This window comes from Hippopotamus amphibius, chromosome 12 (genome assembly GCF_030028045.1).
Source record: "Hippopotamus amphibius kiboko isolate mHipAmp2 chromosome 12, mHipAmp2.hap2, whole genome shotgun sequence".
NCBI lineage: Eukaryota > Metazoa > Chordata > Mammalia > Artiodactyla > Hippopotamidae > Hippopotamus > Hippopotamus amphibius.
Genome location: NC_080197.1, coordinates 26,738,398 through 26,766,303, shown reverse-complemented (window position 1 = coordinate 26,766,303; position 27,906 = coordinate 26,738,398). Strand labels below are relative to the sequence as shown.

Genomic DNA, 27,906 nt, shown 5'->3' with positions numbered 1-27,906 from the left:
ATGTGGACAGCGTGGTGTGTGGCTGCTCTGTCCGTGGCAGCTGTGTATGGCATCCGTCAAGAGACAAACACCGTCCTCAGGGTTACCAAGGACGTGCTGAGCGACGGTGAGTCCGGCCCTGCAGGGGGTGGGGGGTGGCATGGCACGGGTAGGGAATTCCAGCCAACTCTGAAGTTCCCAAGGACTCTCTTCCTCACTGGCAGATTCTACGTCAGATGGATGGGTGGCTTCTCTCTGGGCCTTAGTTTCTTCTTTTTCTTTTGGCTCCCACTTCCTGAGCACGTGCTGTGTGCCAGACACCATGCTGGGGACTTTATGCTTGAGGCAGTAGAAAGCAGTGATTAAGAGCTTGGGTCCTGGAGTCAGCCTTCCTGGGGTTCAGATACTGACTGTGTGACCTTAAGCCCATGACTTGAGTTCTCTGAGCCTCAGTTTTCTCATCTGCAAAGAAGGTGTAATTATGGTCTGCATCTCAGAGAAGTGACTCAAGAGCTAAATGAGATGACCTTTGGAACACTTCCCACAGTTTCTGGTTCATAGAAAGCCCTCAAAAGTGGGAGTTGTCGTTGATCCTGCCTTCAATTCCTGGGGCCTCACGTTTGTCCTCTGGCAAACAAGGACACATTCCTGCCCCTAATTCCTATCCAAAGCTATCATGAGAATAAAAAATGAGGTCATTTCTTAGCTAAGTGTCACGGGCCTCAATTTCTTTATCCATCAAACGGGGACAATAATCCTGGCTTTGACTATCCCAGGAATCAGTTCGAATAATGCACAAGGAAGTAGGTTTTTTAGGCTGTAAAGTGTGGAGCACTTGGGAGGGATGATCATGAGGGAAATCTACCCAGGCTTGGCTGAAATCCAGTTAAAGTGTGAGAGGTCAAACCAGCAGATAATGAGCTCATGGGGACGTCAGGGCTGGGTTGGTCTGGAGGAGTCTTTCCATTCGACCTCAGCATCTTACCAGTGGGAAAAGTGGGGCCCAGAGAGCTGAGCAGTGCTGGGAGGCGGTGCCTGGGGGCTGGAGGGGGAAGAGGCCCTGACTGAGACCTTTGCTTCTCTGCAGCCATCTCGGGCACCTTGCAGCAAAGTGATGCCCTCCGCTCGGCCCTGAGAGAGGTGCCCATGGGTAAAGCTGGTGGTGATGGTGGTGGGCCTCTCCTAGGGGGTCTGCTTGGTGGAAGTGGAGGTGGCGGGGGAGGTGGTCTTCTGGGGGGCCTGCTTGGTGGCGGGGGTGGAGGGGGTGGTGGAGACTTGTTGGGTGGAGTTGGAGGAGGCTTACTGGGTGGCAGTAGCGGCAGTGAAGGAGGGCTCCTGGGGGGCAGTGGTGGTGGTCTCTTGGGCGGCGGGAGTGGCAGTGGTGGGGGGCTGCTGGGTGGTGGAGGCCACGGTGGTGGGGGGTTGCTGGGTGGCAGTGGTGGTCTCTTGGGTGGCAGTGGTGGTGGTCTCTTGGGTGGTGGTGGTATTTTGGGTGGTGGCCGACACCGTTATGATGACTACAGACGCGCTGAATTCCCCCGAGGTGTCGGTGGTGTTCCCTACAATGACTTCCATGTCCGAGAACCGCCCCCAAAGTATACCAATGGCCACCAGCTTGGCAGTAATTACAAGTATGGTCACATCGAGACCAATGACAACACCGCTCAGCTGGGGGGCAAATACCGATATGGTGAAATCCTTGAGTCTGATGGAAGCGTCAGGGACCTCCGGAATGGCAACTACCGCAGTGCTGAGGATGCATACGGCAGCCACAGAGGCCACAGGCGGTACAGGTCAGCTGAGGTGGCAGCAACCGTGGGCAGACGTCACCGGCGAGAGCTGCGGCCTGGAGAGATCCCACCTGGTGTAGCCACTGGGGCACTGGGCCCAGGTGGTTTGCTGGGCAGTGGAGGCATGCTGGCAGCTGACGGCATCCTAGCGGGCCAAGGTGGCCTGCTCGGTGGAGGTGGTCTCCTTGGTGATGGAGGACTTCTCGGAGGAGGGGGCGTCCTAGGCGTACTCGGCGAGGGTGGCATCCTCAGCACCGTGCAGGGCATCACGGGGTAAGAACGGGCCAGTCTCTCCCTATCAAGCTCCCTGATGAACCTCCAAACAGGAAAGATCCCCCAGAGGCCTGGAGTTGGAAAAGGGATGGTCTTTAGTGCCCCATACAACTTAGGGCTTGGCCTTAGGACTGGACATCTCGAGTCCCAAGTTGTATGATTTGGGGTCTTGTCGTTAAACAGTCCTGAGTTTGAGTCCCAGTTCAACCTTTTATGTTAGTGTGTGACTTTGGGCCATTCTTTTCCTCTCTCTGAGTCTCAGTTTCCTCATCTGTAGAATGGTCATAGTAATATAGTCTAGATGGAAAAAACTCAAAGATCATAATACATATTATAATTTTGACTGCACCCAGCTTCCTCCTCATATTCACTATTTAATTCAAGCAATATTTAGAGCACCTACTATGTGCAGGGCGCTATATTGGCACTAGGGATACAAATTCACGGTGAGCCAAGACAAGACACATCACTTGTCCTCACAGAGCTTGCAGGCTGGTGGGGTACAAGGCAACGATAAAGAAGCCGGGAAACAATCACGCAATTACAACAGTGCTAAGAAGTTCATGGAGAATTGAGGATGGGTATAGTGGAGAGATCAGGGGAGGCTTCCTGGAGGAAGAGGACCTGGAGCTGAAGTCTAAAGAATGTGAAGGAGGGAACCAGGCAAAGTGGGGCAGGGACAGGCAGAAGGAATAGCATCTTTACGTGAAAAAAAATTCAAAGGAAATACATGGAAATGGAAACAATGGGTCTCTAGGCAGTGAAAGGATGGGTCATGGCATTTTTTCTGGTTTTAACTTCTCTGTGTTTTCCAAGTTCTATCCACAAACCACAGGTCTCTCTGGAGTAGAGAGGAAGGAATGGGGCACAGAGGAGGGAGGCGTAGGGAGGGCTGCCCCGGGTGAGCAGCGTGGCAGGCATCGGGGGTGGCCCCCCTCTCACCGCTCTCTGTCCTGTGCAGGCTGCGCATCGTGGAACTGACTCTCCCTCGGGTGTCTGTGCGGCTCCTGCCGGGTGTGGGCGTCTACCTGAGCTTGTACACCCGCGTGGCCATCAACGGGAAGAGGTGTGTGCCCTTGGTCCCGGAGGGGTCCCTGCCACCTTACATACTAGCTGGGAGATCTTGGGCAGGTCATCTCCCTGCTTTGTCCGTAATGTGGGGACTAAAAGAACTGATGTGTCACCAGTACATGCATGGCTTATACCTCTGGGCTCAGGTCATCTTCTGAGCGGCGAGCAGTGAAGGCAGCCTGTGCAGTGGTTAAGATCTGTGAGGCTGGAGTCCGGGACTGCCTGGGTTCAAATCCTGACTCCCTCTTTTAATCTGTCACCTCGGGCCAGTCCCCCTAATATCACTGAGCTGTAGTGTCTTCATCTGCAATGGGCACAATAAGACATATCTTTTTCCAGGTGACTGTGGCCACCATGAGGGACGGCAAGCAAAGGCCTCCCTGCGCAGTGACTGCTACTAGTTGGTGCTCATTAGAGGGCCTCAGACAGTGGACTTTTGCACTGATTTATCCCCATGGGATGAGGTCACGCCTACAAAGCTGGATGATTGGGTGGCCACCTTGGAAACCAGAATTTATACATAGAGTTTATTTATGGACCTCTGTTCCCAGCATTTGGAGCTCTCAGAGGCTACGGGGAGATAGATCAGTTCACGGATGACTTGAGGGACCCGGGAAGGCTTCTGGCTTGGGACCCCTAGACGTGAGCCAGCAGCATAGCAGATGGCGGGGCCAGCCAGGGCAAAAGCCGAGGTGCGGGGTGGTGGTTGAGGGTTGACTCACTGTCTCCCTGGCCCCATGGTCTCCTCCAGTCTTATTGGCTTCCTGGACATCGCAGTGGAGGTGAACATCACGGCCAAGGTCCGGCTGACCATGGACCGCACAGGTTACCCCCGGCTGGTCATCGAGCGATGTGACACCCTCCTGGGGGGTATCAAGGTCAAGCTGCTGCGAGGGTGAGTACCAGCGGGCTGTAGAGTGCCATGGCGGATGCTGGAGTGGTCTGTGTTTGGCAAATCATATTTGAGAGCAGAGGCTCTGGAAGCAGCCTGGACTTTAAACCTCTTCAGCTTCACTATCGCTTGCTCTGTGACTTTGGGCAACTCTGTTGCCCTCTCTGAGCTCCATTTTCTTTATCTGTGAAATGGGGGTGATTCTTTTCCCCTTTGGAATTAAGATAATGAGTGTAAAACACTTAGTGAAGAATTCAGCACATTTTAAGAGTTTATAAATACACGTCTAACAGAGGTTTTGTGTCCATTGGTGCCCCAACTCACAGGGAAATTTCTCAATTGATTCTGTTCAATGTGACCTTGGTCAGGCAGTGAGTATTTTCTATTACACACTCCCCACAAAGTGGCCAAGTCGGCCCCTTCTGTCCAGAGAGGTCTCAGGTGTCTGTATATTGACCGGAACACTGCCCCCAGGTGATGGTCTTAGATGAGGGCGCATCAGGGCAGCTCAGAGCTGAGTCCCTTTCTCTTCACTGCCCAGCCCTTATCCTGGGAGATGCTTGTTCCGCTTCTCTCTTTAAGACCCTCTACTCTGGGAATTCCCTGGTGGTCAACTGGTTAGGACTCCATGCTTCCACTGCAGGTGACACGGGTTTGATCCCTGGTCAGGGAACTAAAATCCTGCATGCTGCTTGGCCAAAAGAAAAACAAAAAGACCCCCCCTCCTACTCCTTCCTCTCCTGTCTTATCAATTTCTTGGCCCTCAATCCCCCCCAGACCTCATCTTAGCTAAGCTGTGGGAGCAAAGAAAAATCATTGTGTAACTTGAGCCCCAAATTTCTGATTCATGTGGGCTTCTCTGAGTCTTTGTTTCTGCTCCAGACTGGGTGGAGGCAGAGAAAATCAGCCTCTGGTGTTCTGGTGACAAGAGGAGAGGGAGGGAAACACAGAAAGCTCACAGATTTTTAATTCACGAGGAAATATGTCTGGTGGTACATGCTTCAAAAGATAAAATGATAAAAAGGCACAGTCCTCTCCCTCCTCGTCTCCCATCTGCCCCCTTCCCATCGAGCTCACCATGGTTATTTGTTTCTTGATTCTCCATCCAATTTCTTTGAACAGATGAGGCAGAGTTGAATGTAAATTCTCATTCCCCGTCCTCATTTTAGCACAGATGAGCACATACTGTAAACACTGTTTTGCACTTTTCTCTCACTATCTATTGGGAGAATTTTTTGTACCAAACATGGAGAATTTCCATTTGTTTACCTTTCTACAGCTATGTAATATTCCACTGTCTGGATGAACCATGATTCCACTGCCCCATCCCCTGGTATGGAACATTGCAATTTGTCTAATCTGCTCTGACAAATGAGGTTACAATGAAGTCTTTTATATACCTCTTTCATACATGGGCCAATGTGTCTGTTGGAGATACAGTCTGTGACCTGAATATACATAGATTAACTTCAAATTATCCCCTCAACACACATGGGTGGATGTACACACACACACACAGATAAACACGCATGTGCATTCTGACTGGCCTTATCATCCAAGGAGAATTAGAACCAAGACAAGACCCCTTAAGTTGAATTCGCTGAAAAAGGAGACCAATAATACACAGTAACCTTGGGGGAAGTGACCTAATTAGGACTTTATCTGAAGAAATTCTTTGCTTTGCACAGCATTGGACAGTCAGCTACAACCTGGGGGTGGGGATGGGGCACAGGCAGGGAAGAGGGGACTTATTTCTAAGGGGTCAGGCTGTCAGTGATATTTTTGTGTTTGGATAGCCATGTTCCTTCATTTTCTCATCACCACAGGGCCTCGGGAAACAAATATGTTACAAACAAACAAATGCATTACAAGTCTGTCTGTCCGTCCACCTGTGTGTTTTGTCTATGCATCAATAATCTCTTTCCCCCGCTTCACTAACTGGTTAGGAGAGTTACTTTAGAGCTGGGTGATGTGCTTAGAACTTGCTCTGGGTCGCTTCCCTGGGACCTTAATTTCATTGTCTGTAGAATGGACCACATTTCCCAATCTTTTCAGCACCAACAACTCATCTTTTCTGGTGGACCAGTATTTCTCCTTCCCTCCCTTCCACATTCATTGAGCACCTACTGTGCACCAGATACTGTGCTAGGTGCTCAGATAAAATAATACACTCATGTTTCGCTTTGGGAAGATTATGCAAAGCTGCATAATCTTTAGATGTTGCCCATGAGGGGCAGATGTGCAGGAAGGAATGACATTTGCAGTTAAAAATCAGGAATATCTCAGCCTGGGCCAGGCCCATTGCAGAGCCCAAGGAGCATTTGTTTGTTTGTTGAATGAATGAATGGATGAATGGATGGATGAGTGAATGAATGAAAAGTCAAGCCATTTGCCTGAGCAGCCCTTCCAGCCAGATCTAGGGTGAGCGTACACTGACCTTCCAGCCTTTAGAACAATTTTCCAGCACTCACGGGCTCTCCTGCTCAGCACCTGGACTGGGGCCCCAGGTGTGGACAGCTTGGTGAGCCCCTCCTGGCCCCGCTCCTCTCTCTTCAGGCTTCTTCCCAACCTCGTGGACAACCTAGTAAACCGAGTCCTGGCCAACGTCCTTCCTGACTTGGTAAGAACCTTTCTTGGGACATGGAGTGGGGAGCACAGACTTTCCCCAGTCCGGGGAACCGCAGTCCAGCCTCCATCCCTGGAGGCATGCAGGTGACTCAGAGGGATGGAGGGAGCCAGGGGGCTGGGATGTGTCCTTGGGGGTCTGGGAAGGGCCCTGAGGAATGTGGAGGGGAAGATTAGTGAAGGCATAAGGAGGTGAAGCTTGAGACTCACACAAGTCTGGGTTTGAATCCCAGTTCCAGCACTTCCAAGCTGTGTGACAACTCACATCACCTCTCTGAGTCTCCGTTTTCCCATCTGTAAAATGGGGGTCATGAGAAAGCCTTCCCCACAGGGCTGCGGGGAAGACAGTGCCACGCACAGAGAGGCAATCAGTACACAGTAGCTATGGTTGTTACTGTTCATGCACCCCCACTCCACCCCTGTGCCTTCACCAGAGCTCCTTGCCCTCTCTCCCCTACAGCTCTGCCCCATCGTGGACGTGGTGCTGGGTCTTGTCAACGACCAGCTGGGTCTCGTGGACTGTAAGTCCTTCCTGCTTTGCTTCATTCAACCAACATCTACTAGCACCTGATCTGGGCCCAGCCCTCGGAAGGCCCTGGGGACGCAGCCATGTCTGGCAGGAGGGCCCAGTGGGCTGGAGTGCTGTGCGGCTGATGCCAGAGGAGAGGGGCTGCCCGGCCTTTCCTCTTGTCCCCAGACATTCCCCCAAGTCCCAGAGAGAGGAGCTTCCTGCTTGGACCAAAGGATGCTATGGCTCTGGACTGGTGTCGGGAGGCTGGGTTCCAGCCCTGGCTCTTTCCAGGCAGCATGTGAACCTGGAACAGCTCTTCCCAGCTTCCTCATCTCTAAAATAGGGGAGTTGGCTTCAACTCTCAGAGAGGTTGGAGTGCATAGCAATAGATTAGAGAGTGACAGATGCCATGGAGACTGTCCAGGTCCTCAGACTCAGGCTGCAGCACTAGCCCTTGATCTACGATTTCTGGTGAACATTCCTGAAGGCAAGCCTGTCCCATGTAGTTGCCCAGGTCGTGCACCCCATGACTCCAGGGACCTCCTTCCAGATAGACCACGACATAACGGTAGCACCAGTTGTGCAGTGCACAGTCTCTACAGCCGTACAGGGCTGCAAGAGCCCAGAAGGTCAGCTATTCATCACGAGCAGTCAGCGAAATGCCAGATTCAATTAAGCACCACGTTGTGGAGCCCTAAAACTTCTTCCCTGGTGTACAGTACTTCACAGTTTACAAAGCTTATCAACCTTGAGAATCTCATTGGCTCCCCAATATAGTCCAAGGAATTCTATTAAGCCTGTTTTATAGAGGAGAAAATGGAGATTCAGAGAGGTGCAGTGTTTTGACTGAGATCACACAGCAAGGAAGAGGTAGAGTTGGGATTTGAACCCAGAATGCTTGCTCTTTCCATGGTATCTGGAGCTGAAACCTTGCTGCCCTTCTCCCCTCAGGGCACAAGGAGGGTGTCCAAGTGGGTGAGGGGGCCTTCCTGTGACCCCTACTTTTGCCTGCAGCTCTGATTCCTCTGGGGATATTGGGAAGCGTCCAGTACACCTTCTCCAGCCTCCCGCTTGTGACTGGGGAATTCCTGGAGCTGGACCTCAACGTGAGTGCCTGGGCTCGGGCACGGGAGGTGGCCCTCTCCCCAAAGGCAGATGTGTGAGTGAGAGTCCCCCAGGTTGCTGCTGAATGCCTGGGAGGCAGCATTTGAACACAACCCTTTTCTGCTTAGATGAGGACCTTCTAGGAGCCGTGCTGGGAAACACAATCACAGCCAGAACTTACCGATTGCTTACTGTGTGCCGAGCACATTCCTAGTGCTTTATGTAGATTAACCGTATGAGGTAGGCACTCTCATTGAGGAAACTGAGGCACAGAGAGGTTAAACCACTTGCCAAAGGTCACACAGCTAATAACTGTGACCCTGGGCTCTGAACCAGGCAATCTGGCTTCCAGCCAAGAGAGCTGCTGCCGTGGGCTTAGGTTTGCTGGGGAGTGAATCTGGCTAATCATGCGCTGGTGAGCATTAGCACCGGACTCCTCATGATTTTTTTTTTTAAAGTCCTGATTTGTAGTGTTTGCTGATTTCCACCGTATGTGTACTCCTTCCCTGGCCTAAACATGGGGATGGGAAGAGATGCCTGGAATTGGCTCTTGTGAGCTGGTGTGAGCTGGCTTGAGCACAACACTGGATTCTGACCTGTAACTGTGCACAGGTGCACACACATACGTACTCTCCCTGGGATGCACGGACACGAGTGCCTCCCCATTTCCTCCATCAGACGCAGAGCTATAGTGCACACCCATGCTCTCACAGACACGGCATACCTGTGCACACCGGGTATATCCATACACACATAGTTATTCAAGAGATGTTTATCAGTTGCCGGCTGTGTGCCAGGCTCTGGGCTGGGGCTGGAGGTGCAATGGTGAACACGACAAGATCTCTGACTTGGCCATCTGCTGGAGTGGACAGGCCATCCAAGAATCCCTCAAACGATTAGAGATCACGAGCTCTGTGAAAGTGGGTCCCAGGCTATCAGAGCCTAAAGCAGGGGTAGGATTTACCCAGGGAGATCACAGAGGGCTTCCTGGAGAAGGTTAACACTTGAGCTGAGACCAGCTAGATAAGTGGGACATAACAAAAGAAGAGGGTGGGGGAAGGAAGGGCAGGTGGGAAGCACCATGGTCAGGGGACTGAGGTGGACGCAGGGATGAACAAGACCCTGGTGGCTGCACTGCGGAAGGTGGGGTGAAGGGCAGAGTAGCTCCACATGGGGCAGACCGCACAACGCCTTGTAGGCTACAGCGAATAGTCTGGTCTTTAAAGAGCAGATACTCCTGTGTATATTGTGCGGTGCATTAACTTGCTACCTTGTTAGAGTGGGGTTGGGGGGTGGGGTCTGGCAGAATCTATAGTATATTTCTACTTCAAATATATGGCTTTGTACCATGGCTTAATTATAAGTGGACATAAAGCAGGGACTGCAAGAGATGCTATTCCATCACACACTGAATTTACGGAGCCATAGACAAAAGAGTCACTGAGACCCTTGCAGTGCCTTTAACCAAGGAAGGCTTCCTGGGTGCAGATACAGGGCCTCCCCGCAGCCTTCAGACCCCCTCCTTCACTCTTCTCCCTGCACCTCTCCCTGCTGTGACCCCCTTTCTTCTCTGCTTCCCCAGACTCTGGTTGGGGAGGCTGGAGGAGACCTCATCGACTACCCGCTGGGGCGGCCAGCCATGTCTCCCAGGCAGAAGATGCCAGAATTGCCCCCCATGGGCGACAACACCAATTCCCAACTGGCCATTTCTGCCAACTTTCTGGGCTCAGTGCTGACTCTTCTGCAGAAGCAAGGGGCGCTGGATATTGACATCACCGACGGCATGGTGAGTCACAGCCCGCGGGGTGGGCTAGGTTGGGCAGCAAACAGCCTGTTGTCCATCCTCTCTAGTCCGCAGGGCCTTGGGGAAATGGCTTTAAAGCGACAACTGTAGACAGTCCACCCCTTGACCCATCTCCATTTGAGGATGTTGTATCGATTATGTCAGTGTTTACCAGAGCATGGTGCCTGGGAGGGTTTTAGGTGATTCACAGACATGACACTAAACAACATCAGAAAGTTGCTCCCTATCCAATTCTATGTCATTTTATTGCAATCCTTTTTAAAAAGCATAATATAAATCCATATACCTGTATTTCAATATAAATGTTTAGAATCCTTTTACTTGGTAAACATTGATACTATATAACTAAAAGATATGTAAGAATAAAATACCACCTTTAGGTACGTTCCAGAGTCATTTTCTCTCCAAGTCTTTTTTTTTTTTTTTCAAAAACTTTCAAGCCTTCATAAAAGCTGCAAAATAGTACAATTAATGCCACAATATCCTTCACCTGGATTCACCCATTAATATTTTGCCACATTTACTTCATATCTATTCACCCATCCGTCTGCCCTCCTACCTATCCACTCATCCATCCATCCATCCATCCATCCACTCATCTATCTGCTGTTGAACAACTTGAGTGCTTGGAGATGTCATGACATTTCACTCCATAAACTTCAGTGTGTATCTCACAAGAACAATCTCCCCAACCCCCCCAAAAATCAGATACATTATGTCAACCTTGATTCTATCAAGAGGAAAGTCTCCATTTGGTCCCAGTAACCCTCTCTTAAACTTTTAGGTGTCCTCTTTTAATTCAGAGAGAACAGAACTCACACCCAAAGTCCCCCACAGACAACAGTATCCATGCAGAATGTAATGTCATTGTTTTGTTTTTATTGCATTTAATTTTCTGCCTGCCATCTCCCTCTGTCAAATGATACTGGCTTTCCATTTATTAGTATTTGATATTTTAAAAAAGTAAGTCTTTTAAGGAAAATATGAAGTAAATAGCAGTACAGGTAGTTCAGGGATATTGTAGAATCACGCACTTAGTGGACCCTGGGTTACGCACACGGACACGCTGATGCTCACCTCGTTTTAATAAAGAATCACATTTTTAGAGGAGAAAGATTCAGGTCTTGCCTCCTACCCTGAAAAGCAATCTCTGTGGTAAGCTTCAGTGGCTGCCCTCATCCACTTAACCACAAAATGGCGATCGTGGTCTGCATGGTGGCTGCTTGGACAGGTAGGGCCTCCCGAGGGGTCTTTAAGGGGTAGGAGATGCCCCCACTGGTTGTCGGAGAGGGTGTAGGAGTTTAGCACAGTGTTAACAACTCCTGTCTGTCCCTACAGCCTCAAAGACTCACATAACCCTTCTTCTTTCCCTGCAGTTTGAAGAGCTTCCTCCACTCACCACATCCACACTGGGAGCCCTGATTCCCAAGGTACGTAAGTCTGGTGCATCCCCTTGTCTTCAGTCTCGCATTCCCAGGAGCTGGGTGGGAAGGGGAGATACTCTGCACTAGAGGAGGGCGATCCAACTTCCCTCCCCCACCTTGGGAGTGCAGTGACAAAGGCTTGGAGGCCAGACCCCTGTGAGGGGGTGCGGCACAGAGGGCTGAGATGGAAAGAATCTGAGCTCTAGCAGTGGACTGACCTGCGCAGATCTAATCCCAGCCTGGTTACTTCCTCGCTGTGTGTCTTTGGGCAAGAGTCTTAACATCTCTGAGCCTAAGTTTCCTCACCTGTCAAAAAAGCATGCTGATACCTATTGCACAGGTTCATCCGGGAGGGTAAAGGAGGTGAAGGAGCTAAGGCATGTAAGGATGCTGGCACGGGGCACATGTGGGTGCATGGAGGTCTAGAGGGAAAGGGACAGATCTTTGGAGCAGGAAGACATGAATTTGAATTTCAACTCAGCACATCCCAACCATACTCCCTTAGACAAGTGACTTCTCTCTGAGCTTCAGTTTTCTCATCTGAGAAACAGGCGACGATGCCCACCTCTCAGGGTGGCTGCAGACCTGGGATTTGAACCCAGGCCCAGAGTAGGCATTTCATAAATGTTAATTATGAGTTCTTGTTAATAATAACAACTTCCTTTAAGAAAAAAAGAGCAAATGCACTCTTATTGGATTAGCCACCATACACAGTTGGAACAAAGGCCTTTCTGATCCCAGTTCTCATCCCAGGCCTGCGACCCTGTGCCTGGCACCAAAGAACCTTTTATGTAGTGTTATACAGGTGCAAAGGCGTTCTGTCATTTACAGCCATTCTAGACATTTTTCATCTCCTTTCTACCTGCCCCATCTGGTTCTGGGTGGAATTCAAAGGAGGCAAGAAAGGAGACCAAACTCAACAAGTTGTCACTATTGCCCTCGTGTGGTTGAAAGTTGAATGGCAGGGCACCATTACTAATGTGGCATCTCCAGAGGGAAGTGGATCCCTCGATTCACTGGACCTTTTATTTATTGGACCACTTCTTATGTGCACTGCACACTGCACTTTATGGTTCATGAAAGTTTTTAAGAATCCACTGTTTCACTTGATTTTAACCATCCCCCCATCCGTGGGGCCAGTTTCCAGATGGGGAAACAGGCTCAGAGAGGTCACACGATGTGGCAGCGGCACAGCTGAGCTAAAGCAGGGACTGAGGACTTCATGTGGGGCTGGGTCTGCAGCAGGGGGGACTCAGCCTAGACAAGGAGGAATGTCTCCTGGAGTCACCAGGAGATGCTTGACCAGAGCTAGGTTGGGCATCCTGGGTCCCCTGCTGCTGTGGAGAGAGAGTTCAAGGTAACCTCTCAAGTTCAAGGTAACCACTGCCTGTGAAGGCAGTGTTGCTAATTCTTGGAGATTCTGCAGGTTGGGGTGGAGGTGGTTGGGATACCAGGCCCCTTCGGGGAAGTATCCTGAAAATCCTTTTGTGAAAAGCCAATGCACCAAATCATTGATTTCTTGAAAGCCAGTTTGCCAAAGCTGAGTCCACTGAGTGGTCAATTGGCTGAATTTACTAGATTTGCTGTTAGCCCGAGAGCTTGCCCAGAAGAGTTTCATCCTGAATGTGTTCAAGAAAATGAACGTCTTTTTAGGAGCAGGACCCACACTGCTGCACTGCCTATAGAAAAGTTTATGTTTAAATTGGTTTCTTTTTAAAATAACTTTGTGGTTTTTACTATATATTTATGCTCATTTAATATATTCAAGAAAAACATTCCTTAAACTTTTTGCTAATCAGTTATTTAGCAAATACGGGAATTTGGTCATTTGATGAATTGTCCCTTTAGCCAATGAGCTTTGGAGGAATCCATCTACAGCAACTGGGCTCAGATCCCTCCTGCCGTGGGTCTCCGGAGACCCCAGTGAATCCAGACAGGTGGGGCAGGCTGCGCTTTGCTCTGGGAATTTCACTGTGAGGCACGCAGAACTGTGGACTTTCTCATTTCAGGTGGGGCGTCCAGAATCAGTAAGAGGGGAGAGAGGTCCTGGGTTTCTTTTACTTTTTAAAAAATTAATTAATTAGTTAATTTGTTGGCTGCGTTGGGTCTTTGGTGCTGCACGTGGACTTTAGTTGTGGTGAGTAGGGGTTACTCTTCATTGTGGTGCACGGGCTTCTCGTTGCGGTGGCTTCTCTTGTTACAGAGCACGGACTCTAGGCCTGCAGGGTTCAGTAGTTGTGGCACTCGGGCTCAATAGTTGTGGCTTGTGGGCTTAGTTAGGGGTACGTGGGATCTTCCCAAACCAAGGATCAAACCCATGTCCCCTGCATTGGCAGGCGGATTCTTTTTTTTTTCTTTAAAGAACTGTTATTGAGATACAATAAACTGCGCATATTTAAAGTGTACAATTTGATATTTTTTTCTTATTAGTAATGTGTATATGGCAATCCCAATCTCCCAATTCATCCCATCCCAACCCCCCCCCCCCCGACCCCGCTTTCCCCACTTGGTGTCCATATGTTTGTTCTCTACATCTGTGTCTCTATTTCTCTCTTGCAAACTGGTTGATTTGTACCATTTTTCTATATTCTGCATATATGTGTTAATATATGATATTTGTTTTTCTCTTTCTGACTCACTTCACTCTGTATGACAGTCTCTAGGTCCATCCATGTCTCTACAAATGTCACAATTTCATTCCTTTTTACGGCAGAGTAATATTCCATTGTATGTATGTACCACATCTTCTTTATTCATTCATCTGTTGATGGACATTTAGGTTGCTTCCATCACCTGGCTATTGTAAATAGTGCTGCAATGAACATTGGGGGTCCATGTGTCTTTTTGAATTATGGTTTTCTCTGGGTATATGCCTAGAGATTGCTGGGTCATATGGTAACTCTATTTTTAGTTTTTCAAGGAACCTCCATACTGTTCTCCATAGTGTCTGTATCAATTTACATTCCCACCAACAGTGCAACAGTGTTCCCTTTTCTCCACACCCTCTCCAGCACTTACTGTTTGTAGATTTTCTGATGGTGCCCATTCTAACTGGTGTGAGGTGATACCTCATTGTAGTTTTGATCTGCATTTCTCTAATAATTAGTGATGTTGAGCAGTTTTTCACGTGCTTCTTGGCCATCTGTATGTCTTCTTTGGAGAAATGCCTATTTAGGTCTTGTGCCCATTTTTTGATGGGGTTGTTTGTTTTTTTTGATATTGAGCTGGATGAACTGTTTATATATTTTGGAGGTTAATCCTTTGTCTGCTGATTCATTTGCAAATATTTTCTCCAATTCTGAGGGCGGTCTTTTCGTCTTGCTTATAGTTTCCTTTGCTGTGCAGAAGCTTTGAAGTTTCATTAGGTTGCACTTATTTATTTTTGTTTTTATTTCCATTACTCTAGGAGGTGGGTCAAAAAAGATCTTGCTGTGTTTTATGTCAAAGAGTATTCTTCCTATGTTTTCCTCTAGGAGTTTTATAGTGGCAGAAGGATTCTTAACCACTGTGCCACCAGGGAAGTCCCGGTCCTGGGTTTCTGAGTCACACAGACCTGGCCTAGAATCTCAACTCTCCTGTTGCCCTTGGAAATTTGCTTGATGTTTCCCTCTGAGTCTCAGTTTTCTCCTCTGTAACGTGGAGAAGAAAGTACCTTATGGAGTTGTGATGAATCAATGAAATCATGAATGTCCAGCACCGGCCTCAGTGCCCATCTCCCCTATCTCCCTACGGACCAGGTTTAGAGCATTTCCACATGTCAGGCATGGAGTTTAAAGCTTTACTGGCATGATCACATTGAATTCTCATGATAACTCTGTGTGAGAGGCTCAGAGAAGGCAGCCCCTGTCTAAACCCCACAGTGGTTGGAGGCTTTGCATGTGGTTTGTAGGACTCAAACAATATTGTTGAGTCTGAAGGTATCCAGTGCGGGACCCTGTGCTGTGTGTGTTTAGAGGTTGTGACCCCAAGCCCCGCCACCACCGAGGGCCCCGCTCACCCTGGCCACGTGTCCGCCCACAGGTGTTCCAGCAGTACCCTGAGTCCTGCCCCCTCACCATCAGGATCCAGGTGCCGAACCCACCTTCAGTGACGCTGCAGAAGGACCAGGCGCTCGTGAAGGTGTTCGCCACCTCCGAGGTCATGGTCTCCCAGCCCAATGACGTCGAGACCACCATCTGCCTCATCGATGTGGTGAGTGGGGGGTGGGCAGTCATGTGGTCTCCGGGAATCCGCAGACACCTTCAGATCCCCACAGTCCCCACCACAGTGGCTACGAGTCTGGTTTGGGGGCCAGATGATCTGATTCAAATCCAGGCTTTCGCACGTCTAGCTACGTGAGCTTGATCTTTCAGCCTATACCCCACAGGGATGGCAGCATGGCATTAAAGAGATGCCCAGAGAAGTACCCGATACACCATAAGGGCTCCAAAAGCGTTGACTGGTGTTATTCTCACGGGTTGTGTACCACACTGTGGCAAAGTTGTCCTTAGTCCTTCGTTCAGCAACATTTATTGAGCACCTACTATGTGCTACGTTTTCTACTAGATGCTGGAGAAAAGGGAAATAAGACAGATGGTTCTGTCTTTGTTGTCCGTGGTATCTAGCAGGGAAAAGATACAAATACAACAATTTCCACAATTATTTCACAGAGGGGAATCCTCTTAAAATCATGTGACTCCTTTGATCAAAAGGCTTTCTTTCAAACCTAAACAAAACTAGTCCTTTAACAATGGTCTACAAAGTCCTCCCAGGGCAGCCCTCAGTCACCTTTCAGCTCCTCTGCGATCCTCCAACATGCCAGGCACGGTCCCACCCCGGGGGTTTGCACATGCTGTTCCCTCTGCCTGGAATGCTCTTGGCCCAGACATCTGCGTGGCTCACACCCTCACTTCCATTAGGTCTCTGACCTAATGTCACCTCCTCAGAGAGGTCATCCCAGACCCCCCTTCTCAAATACCCCGCACCCCTCCCCTCTCTCTCTCTCTCTGCCTCCCTTGCTTTATTTTGTTTATTGCCTTAATGTGATATTATTAAATGAATTTGGTTGTTACTTTATTCCTGGGCAGAGACACAAACTGTCTTATTCACTGTGGGAGCCCCAGAGCCTAGCACAGGATCTGGCCCATAGTAGGTGCTCAGTAAATACTGATGGAAGGAATGTGTTCACTTGTGTTGAGTGCCTTTCCTGCCTCCGTGGTGAAAGCTTCAGGCTCAGATGCTTAGGGTTCTGTCCCATCTGCTGTATCTTCCCAGTCACTCCTCCCAGGGCTGGAGACCAAGTGAGCCGCCTCTAGTCTGGAAGGTGGGTGTTCTTGGCTGGAGCACGTGCGGAGTCCACGCTGGGCATCGTCAGCGGAGAAGTTAAAAGGGCCTCTTCTCAGCCAGGAGTGGGGATGGCTGCCCCTCATCCAGTCCCTCACTGATCTTTGCCCCTGCCATGCAGAGATGTCCCCCATCAACAGCCCACATATTTGGTCCAGCTCGGAACCCTGCCGGGACCCCCACTGCCCCCAGGATCAGCCCCGACTCCTCTCCAGCCCACTTGCCCTGCCTGGTCTGGCCCTGTCCCCGCTCCAGCCTCCAGGAGTCCCCTCACTCCTCACTCTCCAGTTTTCTCTCTGTCCCTCTGCCAACCTCCTTCCTGCCCCAGCACTTTTCCACACGCCCTTCCCACCGCCTGGATCACTCTCACACCCTCTTTTCCATCCAGCCAAATCGTATGTACCCTGCAGGCCTCGGTTCAAACACCATTTCTCAAGGATGATTTTCCATGCCTGGGTCGGTCTCTGCCATAGACATCCAGCACCCCTGCTTCTTCTCTGTCATCCCAATTTATTATTATCACTAATAACATCACCTGAAAGTGTTGTGAGCGTCCTTTTTTTCATAAGACCAATTTGTTTTGTTTTATTTTGGGGGGAAGAGGAGGGCAGAGAAGCAAAGAGGGATCTTCCTACCACAAGGCTTCTGCTTAGAGAGGGGATGAGTCTGGACTTTTTATGCCCTCTCCTGGGGGGGGCAGGGCAATTATGATTGGCAGTGATGATGCCCAATCCCATCTGCAATGGCTGGTCTGAAGCAGGCCTCCTAGGCTGCAGGCCATGCCCACCTCCTCTGAGACAGCTCAGAGAAACTTGGTAAACACCACCGACTCCCATGCCAGTCATTGTCTTTCTGAGGAATGTCCGCCCAGCCTGTGTTGTGACTTACTTGTGAACAACAGTTAATGCAGGCAATGTACGATTCCCAGCTCCTTCCCCCCAGAGGTGGGAAAATCCATTACATCCTGAGTGCTACTGGGGGTCTCACAGTGAGCCCCGCGCGAGCAAAGGCCAGTATATGACAGCAGCGACCTTCCACTCACCTCCCCTTTCCTCCAGGACACAGAGCTCTTGGCCATGTTTTCCGTGGAGAATGATAAGCTCATGATTGACGCCAAGCTGGACAAGTAAGTGGGTTTGCTGCTGACGGTTCTTGCTGCTCAGAAAGACCTCTTTGGTGCTCTTGTGTCTGGTGCCAACTCACTGAGGGACCGGGAGGAGACCAGGACCAGGTCTCCGGGCATGGCTGCCAGGGTAAATCCAAGAGGCTGCACAGGGGAAAATGGGCCGTGACTGCCAAGACCACTGGCACAACGAGCCTGGCAGGGTGGGTGGAGCCGTGAGCTTCACAGAAGGCCCTCCTGGCAACAACAGCATGGAAGGTCACGATGCTGGTGGTGGCTGCGTGCCAGGCTCTGCGCTGGGTTCTTCTGTGTCTTACCTGGTTTAGCTCTGCAGAGTCGGTGCTCTTATTCTCCCATCTTAAAGAGGAGAAAACTAGGGCTCAGAGAGGTGGATTTACTTACTCAAGACCACAGCATGAGAACAGAGAGGGCCATGAGCCAGCCCAGGTGTGTCTGACCTGGAGCTGCATTGAATGGTTACAAGCACAGCCTGCAGAGCCAGTGGTATGGGTTCAAATCCGCAGGTGACCGCCAACGGGCTGTGCGACGTAAGCCAAGTGACCTTGCCTCTCTGAAGCGCAGTTTCCTCATCTGAAAATGGGCATCATTGTCTCTACCTCATAGGACTCAAAATAATAAGAACTGTTATTTATTAGATGCTTTCTAAATGCCAGGCATTGAGCTAAGCCTTCAATGTGTCTTCATTCACTTAATTCTTTGTTTGTTTGTTTGTTTTTTGGCCTCACTGTGCAGCTTGAGGGGTCTTAGTTCCCTGACCAGGAATGAACTTGGGCCCCTAGTAGAAGTCCTAACAGCTGGACCACCAGGGAATTCTCATTCATTTAATTCTTAGTATCAGCCTATGGCAGTAAGGGCTATGATTGGTCCCACTTCAAGGTAAATGAGATTGTGTGTAACATTTTCAGCATGTGCCTAGGTCACTGTAAGGTTTTCCTCTTACAGCAAATATTTATCAAGCCCAACAGTGAGAGCTACTCATCATATGGTGCTAATCCGAGCCATTCAGGAGTTTCTAAGGAGGTCTGAGACTGAGGCCTGGATGGGGAGAAGGGGTCGCTATGTGGAGAGCTGGGGATTCCAGCCGTGAGAGCAGTGTGGGCAAACTTCCAGGAGCAGCAAAGAGCTTGGGTGTCATGGATGGAGTGGTTGCAGGAGGAGAGTCGGACGTAGAAATTGGGAAGGAATCCAACATTCCGAAACAGGTCTTCTCCCCCGAGAAGCCTCATTCGTTTCTCTCCCTGTGGACCGTGGTTCCAATGTCTCTCTGCCCCGTGGACAGGTCTGATGTGGCTTCTTTTAGGTGGGACTGTTGGTTTGCAGGTGAGATTCAGGTATAGCGCGACTGAGGCCCTCCTGATGCAGAGAAAGACCTCGAACCCAGGTCTCCAGCCTCCCTGCTCAGAACAGCACAGCAGCCACGAGCACGGCTCAGGACATGAGGCTGGGACTCCTTACTCCCCAGCTCTGTGGCCCTGGCCGGTTCCCTGGGAGCCTCCGGTTCCTCCTCCACGGGGTTGCTGAAGGATCACGCAAGGCAGGGACGATGCTCACACGTGCATGGCACTCACCGTGTACCAGGCGTGATTCTGAGGGCTTTACTTGAATTACCTCGCTTAGTCCTTGCAGCCGCCCACTCTGCAGAGGAGGAAACTGAGGCACAGGGAAGTTAAGTACTTTGCCAAGGACACACAGCTGAGATGTGAGCCTTATGTGTGTGGCACTGTGTCTGGTATCCAGTTAGTGCTGCGTACATGGAGACCGGCCCTGTTCTTATTGACTCCCCCAGATCCAGAGAGGTCTCCATGAGGATGTTAGTGGAGGCGCTTCTGACAGTTTATTGACGTGTGAGCCCCTTATACTTCTCAGGCAATCACTCCTTCTAATGAGCTGTTGTCTTCATCTACAGGACCAGCCTCAACCTCAGAACCTCAAACGTGGGCAATTTTGATGTAAGTACCAAGCTCAGGCCCTAGAGTGAGATCTGGGAGTAGCATCCTGTGAGGCTGGCTGGGGCCTGGGGTGTTGGTGAATTCCAAAGCGTTGATTGGCTTCAGTGCTGTCAGGCCTCATTTTTACAGATGGAAAAACTGAGGCCTACAAAGCGAGTGAGGGGCAGGGTCCAGACTCACAGCTCCTTCTACTCTGCCTATGGTGTCCCATTTTAACTGACTGCCCCCACGGAGATCCCATGGCCCAAATTCCTCCACCCCATGGTGGGTGATGGTGGGGCAGCCGTGCCCCAAGGGACCCCGCCCTCCCTGAATTGGGGGACTCAGCTTTGCCAGTGACTCTCGTGTCCTTGGCAATCCCAACCCACTCTGAGCCTCTCTCCTCATCTGTAAAGCAAACAGGTTTGGATTTATTTTTAAACCCCCACATTCCAGAATTCTGCTTTTCTAAGGATCCATGAATCTGAGATGCACATATTCTAGAACTTGGCCCTGTTTCATCTCTCTCTCTCTCTTTTTTTTTTTTTTCCATTCTTGTGTCCCCCAACTCCAAGGCTTTGCAAATGCTATTTTCTTTTATAAATTGACAATGAAATAGATGCTTGCTTTCTGGGACACGCTGGGGTGAGATTTCCACATGTACAGAGACAGTCAGACCCATTGTGTTGCTCGTTTGGGGGCTTTTCTTACCCAAACAACCCACAGAGTTGGCATCACCAGCTTCATTTTATACATAGAGAGACTGTTGCTCAGAGAGGGGCAGTGACGTGCTTCATAGCTGGTGGGGCAGAGCTTGGACCAGAACAGAAATCTATGGTCTCCAAGTGGAAAAAACGCCAAAACTTAATGCGAAACTAATGAATATTTATGCAGCAACAGAGATTGGCGTCAGGCACTAAATTAGGCTTTTATTATTTTTTTAACAAGCTTTTTTTATTTAATACTCACAACAAACTTATCATTTGTGTGCAATTATTAGTCCACTTTCCAAATAAGAGAGTCAAACACAGAGAACTTAAGTGACTTACCCAAGGTCACAGAGATGTGAGAGGCAGGGCTGGGATGTAAATCCCATGTTCTTGTCACTGTAGTACCACGTGGTACCACACTACGGCAGGTGTTCTACACAGAGGAGCTTATGTTTGATTTTGACAAGCACCCTCTGAAGTAAGGGTTATCTGCTCCCGTTTTCAGATGTGGAAAGCAAGGTTTAAAGACGTTAAGAAAGATCATATATGAAAAGGCTCAAGGCCAAACATTTTACGTGATCTCCTTGTAAGCCTCACTGCATCCTTGCAAGCTAGGCTTGCTGGCCCATTTTACAGCTGAGGAAACTGAGGGTCAGAGAGGCAAGGGAATCTGCCCAGAGGCCCACAGAGGCTGAGCTGGGGTGGGGACCTGAAGTGCTGGCCCCAGAGCCCAAGGGTCTTTCGAGCCACCAAAGATTTGTGCTCTGTGCCTCCTGGGAAGACCTGGGCCACCATGAGCCTTGGACCAGCGCTTGCCCTGCTCTGGGCCTCAACTTCCCCATCTATACAAGGAGCAGGTGGACCAGGTGCACCTTGGAGCTACCAGCTTGTGGAGTTTGGAATCACAGGGGCTCTGACTGCCGGCTCCCAGATTCTCCCTGGGCAGCTCTGTGGCTTCCTCTCTGGTCATGGGGCGGAGCCTCAAGGATCCCTTTGGACCTGAGCTAAATGCTGCCTTTCTGTTCTTCCTCTGCAGGTTGGCCTCTTGGAGGTGCTGGTTGGGAAGATTTTCGACCTGGCATTCATGCCCGCGATGAACGGTGAGAGCAGAAGCCCGGGCCTCCCTGGGGCCGTGTGACTTGGGGGCTGGGTGGCTACTGGTTTGCTGGGCATATTTTGATGCACCTCAATAGCATTTCTTCACTCTATAGAACTTCACTCTACGCTTATTTATTTCAGCTTCTGAAAGCAAATGTTGCTCTGAGAGTCCATCAACTTCTTTATTTGCTGCTTTTGCTTTATTCTTTTTCCTCCCTTATTTGGCTGATTTTTCTGATTTTTTATGTAAACTTCTGATTATATATGAAAATGATATGTGTGTACATTTTAGAGAGTCCAGAAGAGTTTAGAAAAGAAAATCTCACCTCCCAGAGGCAATTCATCCCAACATCTGGATATATTTCCTTCTAAACTCTTCTTTCTCTGTTTTTAAAAATACAGTCCCAGATGTTTCCAGATTTACTTTTTATATGTTTCTTTTTAGTTGTGCTAAAATACACATAACATAAAATTTACCTTATTAACCATTTTTAAGTGCACAGTTTGGTATCGTTAAGTATATTCACATGGTTGTGTTCCCAACTTATTTTCAATTGTGTATTTATTTCTACTTATACAGGGACCACGTGCATACATTATTACTGTAAAAAGTTCAGTCGGTACAAAGCTAAAGTTGCTCTTACCCATATCCCCAACCTCCTAACCCAGAATCTGCCCCCTCGGCAGTCACATTGTCAGTTAGAGGGTTTTCTTGCCCAAATTTATATATAGAACAGACTGAGCGTGGTGCCTCCCCTCTGCGGCTCCTTGTTGAACTATGGGGGCTGGGACAGCCGCCCCATCAGTAACCCGGTTATGATTGGAAACCTTGGTTCCCAGCCCTCATGCTACTGGACCCCAACCTCTCTCTCCCCACTTCCACTTCCTGGAAGAGAGGATGAAGAGGGGCGGAGTCAGCTGTACCAGCTGGGTTCGTTTGGAGAGCTCTGGATGTCAAACAGGCCCTTATTCTGGGAACCGCCACCAGAGGAGGCTGAACCTGAGTCACAGGGAAGTGCAGGCCACCAGCCCATGCTCGTCCCTGGCGGGAGAGGATGCTGTCAGGAGCTGGCGGGGCTGGGCTGACCTGGGAGCCAAGAGATGGAGACGCTCGTCCGGGCTTGGCCACTAAGAGGCGCTGTGAACTTGGCAGCGAGTCCCTCAGCCTCGCTACATATAGTGTGATTTACGGTTCTCAAAAGTGAGAGAGCGGGTTAGATCCATGATTCCCAAAATGGGTTTCGTAGAAAACTAGTCCCACAAGTTACTCTGAGAAAAGGGTTCCACGGCCAAGAGAGTTTGAGAAATACTAAATAGGTTCCTCTAGGGGTAGATTCATAATATCCTTAGCTCTCTGAAAAATCTTGCCGGAGTCAGAAAGTCTGTTCAACCTCACTCAATCCTGTTTCCCTCACCTGCCCTTTCCTGCCTCCCTTCCTCTCTTCCTGTTTCTTTCTAGAACGTTAATCAGCGGGTCTGCTTAGGCTCTGACAATCTAAACCAAACAGTACATCCCATGGGGGTCACTTGTTGGGGTCCCATGTGCATCCTTCCGTGCCTTTATTCAGCAAACATCTGTATCGTCTTCTGTACCCGGCCCAGGGCTGGGTGATGCTGGGGACGCAGTCCTTGCCCAAAGAAACTCAAAATCAGGTGGAAGTGACAGATGCAGAGACAGAGGATTAATATTTTGTGATTTCTGTAATGGAGTTGTTCAGGAAGAGTGGCAGGAGCCCAGAGTTGCTTGGTCTGGGGTGGAGGAAGGGTCACAGAGGTGACATCCAAGCAGAGTCTCGGGGAAGTCTTAGAACTCAGCAGGCAGGCAAGGGTGAGGCAGTGTGCTCCGGGTACGAGGACCTGCAAGGACAAAGGCCTAGAGGCATGAAAGACATGGTCAGTCTTCTTGAAAACACTGGTGGCTTCTGGAAGGCTGCCGCCTCTTGGCCACACTGACTATGTTCGATCATTTTTTTTTTTGTCCCACAGCCGTGCTGGGCTCTGGCGTCCCTCTCCCCAAAATCCTCAACATCGACTTCAGCAATGCAGACATTGACATCCTGGAGGTAAGGGGACTTAGAGCTCTGTTCTGCTTTCCCTTCCACACCCAGGAATTGGGAGGAGGAAGAGAAGGGAAGGGAAGGGCAGGACAACAGGGGCCTCTTCCTTCAAAGGATGGGGCTGAAGGAACAAGAAACAAAATTGCTAAGGAGCCTTAAATAAAGCTTTTCACATCCATGCTCTCATTTAGTCCTCAAGACAGATGTCATTGCCCCCATCTCACAGATGGGAATACTGAGGCACAGAGCAGTAAGGGGCTTACCCAAAATGAAAGTGTAGCATAGTTCATTGGAAAAGCTTTTATTGAGCACCTACTGTGTCCCAGACAACACCCAGGGGGCTGAGGATACAGCAGTGAACAAAAACATGCACAATTCTGGCCCTTGCAAAGCTTCCCCAACCAGTGGGGAGATGGGTGGGGCTTTGGGTAAATATTCCTGAAATAATTACTAATTATATCGTGGCCGGTGCCATGCAGGGGGTCTTGTTTCCACTACAAAAAACACGTGCTCATTATCTGAAACTTGGAAAACAAAGAAAAGTTTAAACAAATACATGTTTATCCTCCTTGATGTATTTGCAACCCAGAAATTACCACTTAGAACATTCTGCTGTTTTTCATTCAAATCTTTCTGGAGTTTTATTTTTAAACATGACTTGATCAGGGAATCAGTCAGTAGAGCCCTGGAGTTAAAGAATAAGGGTGCTGGCGCCCAATGGCTTGGATTCAAATCCCGACTCTGTTAGTTTCAGCTGAGTGATGCTGGGCCTCAGTTTTGTTCTCTATACCAAGGGGTTATTATAGGGCTGTGTTTAGGATAAAAGGAGACTCTGCATGTAACATGCCTTATACAGCCCCCGGCACATAGTAAGCACTCTAGAAGTGTCCATGTCAGTGTCATTGTAATAAAGAAGTCCGCAGTGTACATCCTGGTGCACAGAACTGTTTCTGGCCTCAGGATTTAGTTCCTTAGAACACAATCCTGGAAGTGGAATGAATTGGCCTTTGCCCCAGATTGACAATTTCCTTTCCAAAAGGTGGTACCTATTTGCATAGCCACCAGCTGTGTGCAGAGAGCCCCGCTGCTCACACTCATTTGAGACTTGGCCCTCGGCCCAGGGGACAGCCCTTCCACCTTAGGGGAGCAGTCCAGTGAGGTGGCAGTGACCTTGGATGGGCAATGTAGGCAGAGGTCAGATGCAGGCTCTGGGACAGTCCCCTGGGGTGCTGGTCCTGGTCCCTTCTCTTGAGCTCTTGCAGGGCCTCAGTACCACTCTGAGGCTCAGCTTTCTCATCTGAAAATGGGAACAACACTACCCACCTCACGGAGTTTATGGTGAGAGATTAAATGAGATACAGCATTTTAGTGTTAACTGTTATTCATGTTTTTTAAAGATTTATTTATTATTTATTTATTTTATTTTTGGCTGCATTGGGTCTTTGTTGCTGCGCACGGGCTTTCTCTAGTTGTGGCGAGTGGGGGCTGCTCTTTGTTGCGGTGCATGGGTTTCTAACTGTGGTGGCTTCTCTGGCTGTGGAGCATGGGCTCTAGGTGCGCAGGCTTCAGTAGTTGTGGCACATGGGCTCAGTAGTTGTGGCACACGGTCTTAGTTGCTCCATGTGGGATCTTCCCAGCCCAGGGATTGAACCCGTGTCCCCTGCACTGGCAGGTGGATTCTTAACCACTCTGCCACCAGGAAAGACCTATCATTCACTTTCTAAAATGGGTTAGGAAGTGTGAACAGGATTGGCACAGATTTATCATCACCATCATCGTTTCTACCATTTACTGAGCATGTGCGTTGCCTCCTGCACTCTTTTATATGCATTTGGGTCCCACCAGGGCTCTGGTTGGTCTTTGCCCTCACATCATAGGAGAAGGGCCTGAGTATCAGGTAGGACAGGCCATTTGCCTGAGATCACTCAGCTAGTGAGAGGTAGGGTTTGCACTGAAATAAGAGAGGCACCTCAAGCCAGTGGTTCTCAACCAGGGCTGTATTGCAACCCACCTCCCCAACCTGAGGGGATTTTTGAAATTAGTGGGGATGAGTTTTTCTCTCCTAAATAATCATGCATCAATATACCATATCAAAATACATGTTTTATTATAAATTACCTCTTATTTCTTCTTTATATTCCATCGAATGAATTTATACTAGTTTTAAAAAATATATGTGTAAGTAGACTGTATAATCTATGAATTTTGTTTCAGAATAATAAAGGAAATAATATGAAGACCTACAGTAAAATGTAAAATGGTTGTTGGGTCTGAAAGGTGAAGAATCACTGGTTTAAAGAAAGACTCAGAAAAAAAAAAAGACTCAGAGGGTCTTATAGTCCCTCTCTTATTCTTATTCTTATTCTTACTCTTATGTGGGTCTAGCCATTTACTTTAACTTTTTATGTTTGAAATAATCTTAGACTTAACAGAAAATTGCAAAAAATAGTACAGAGAGTTCCAGAACAGCCTTCGCCCAGCTTGCTTTCATGTTAGCATGTGCTATAACCAGAGTACAATGATCAAAATCAGGAAATTAACATCGATGCAAAACTATTAACTACAGGCCTCGCCCACCAGGTCCCCCACTGATGTCCTTTGTCTGGGTCAGGGTTCAGGATCCCAGTTTGCATTTGGTGGTCACACCTCCTTAGTGTCCGTCAAGCTGTGACCGTTCCTCAATTTTCCTTGTGTTTTATGACCTTGACATTTCTAATGAGTAGGGCCGGTTCTATGGGATGTTTCTCAATTTGGATTTGACTGATATTTTCTTGTGATTAGACTGAGGTCATGTAGTTTTTGCAAGATCTCCACCAAATGACGTTGTGCCCTTCGCAGGGCACCGTGTCGGGGCACAGGATATCAGCATCTTATTCCTGGAGATGTTCACTCGGTCTTGTGGTTAAGGTGGTTCCTGCCAAGTTTCTCCACGAAGTTACTATTTTTTCCCTTTGTGACTAATATATATCTCCTAGGGCTTAAACTTTGACACTATGCAAATATCCCGTTTCTCCCCATAGTTTTCCCACTAATGTGGACATTTGTCAGTGGTTCTCTCCTACAACAGTTACTACCATGCTGTTTGCCCAGTGGTGATTTTCTGTTTCTGTAATTCCTTTTACAATTATTAGTTGGAGTTCTGCTGTAAGGAAAAGCCATCCCTTCTCCCCTATTTATTTATTTACTCAATGATTTGTATCAGTATCACACATGGGTATTCATTTGTTCTATGGATTAAGTCTATTACTTTTATTATTTATTATTATCGTAGATCATTTAAATTATGAAAGCTGGATTTTGGAAGAGTGTGGAGCGGGGCTCAGGCCTCCTTCTCTTATTTTGGAAAAGAAGGAAGTGGGGGCAGGGAGGGAAGGGTCTTTCCCAGGATCCCCTGTGCACAGCAAGCTAGTGACATGGCCAGGGTGATTCTCAGGCCCCTTTGACCCCAGCTGTCCCCACTGTTCAGAGCTACTGTTGCCAAGAAACCGACTTGCCTCATCCAAAGGCAGGCGACTGTCTGCCGAGGCTGCAGCCAGAAGCCACCCCATCCACTAACTGGGTTCTCTGTTCCATACTCCAAGGACCTTCTGGTGCTGAGCACCTGAGTGGCAGAGGCAGAGATGCTGCTGCAGCCCTGGAAGAAGCCAGAACCAGACCAGGAAAAGCTCGGCCTGACACGATCCCCAGTTCCAAGTCTCTTCAGCCCGTTGACAGGTCCCTCCCCAGCCCTCCAACCCTCTTCTCACCTGCCCCCACCCTGAGAAAGGATCCAGCCATTGCCCCCGTTGACAAACAATCTCATCCATGGTCAGCACAGCTCCTCCCCCGCCCCCCACTGCAGGGGTTGGGGGTCCCACAGAGGACTGAGGCCTCTTGGACTCCACGCAGCCCCCAGACCTCACGCCGAGAATTTTACGCTTTCAATAAAAGATTCTACTTTCCCTGCAGTTGGGGCCAGTCTCCACAAAGGACCCTCCTTCAGGGTCTGGCTCTTTCCTTCAAGGCTTCGCGGGGGGCAATTGGCAGATGTAGCTACAGCTGCACGAAGGGTGGTTCAGTTCATGACTGAAAAATGCCAGACACCTCTGAGGACCCTGCAGATGGGTAGGAGGGGCCTTAATTCAGTTCTCACTGTCTCTTCAACCCTCAACTTGGCTGATCTCTCCTGCCTAAG

The 27,906-nt window shown here is 49.2% G+C and overlaps 1 protein-coding gene across 1 annotated transcript; it reads left to right on the top strand.

The window, feature by feature from the left end:
- BPIFB4 (BPI fold containing family B member 4) lies at positions 1–27,337 on the top strand. Its single transcript, XM_057703416.1, has 16 exons — positions 1–106; positions 1,067–1,129; positions 1,523–2,042; positions 3,004–3,108; positions 3,865–4,008; positions 6,562–6,625; positions 7,091–7,151; positions 8,156–8,247; positions 9,828–10,031; positions 11,426–11,479; positions 15,494–15,664; positions 17,854–17,921; positions 19,846–19,888; positions 21,614–21,677; positions 23,662–23,738; positions 27,314–27,337. The coding sequence occupies exons 1-16, from the start codon at positions 1–3 to the stop codon at positions 27,335–27,337; spliced, it is 1,860 nt and encodes a 619-aa protein (XP_057559399.1).
- The last annotated feature ends 569 nt before the right edge of the window (positions 27,338–27,906 follow it).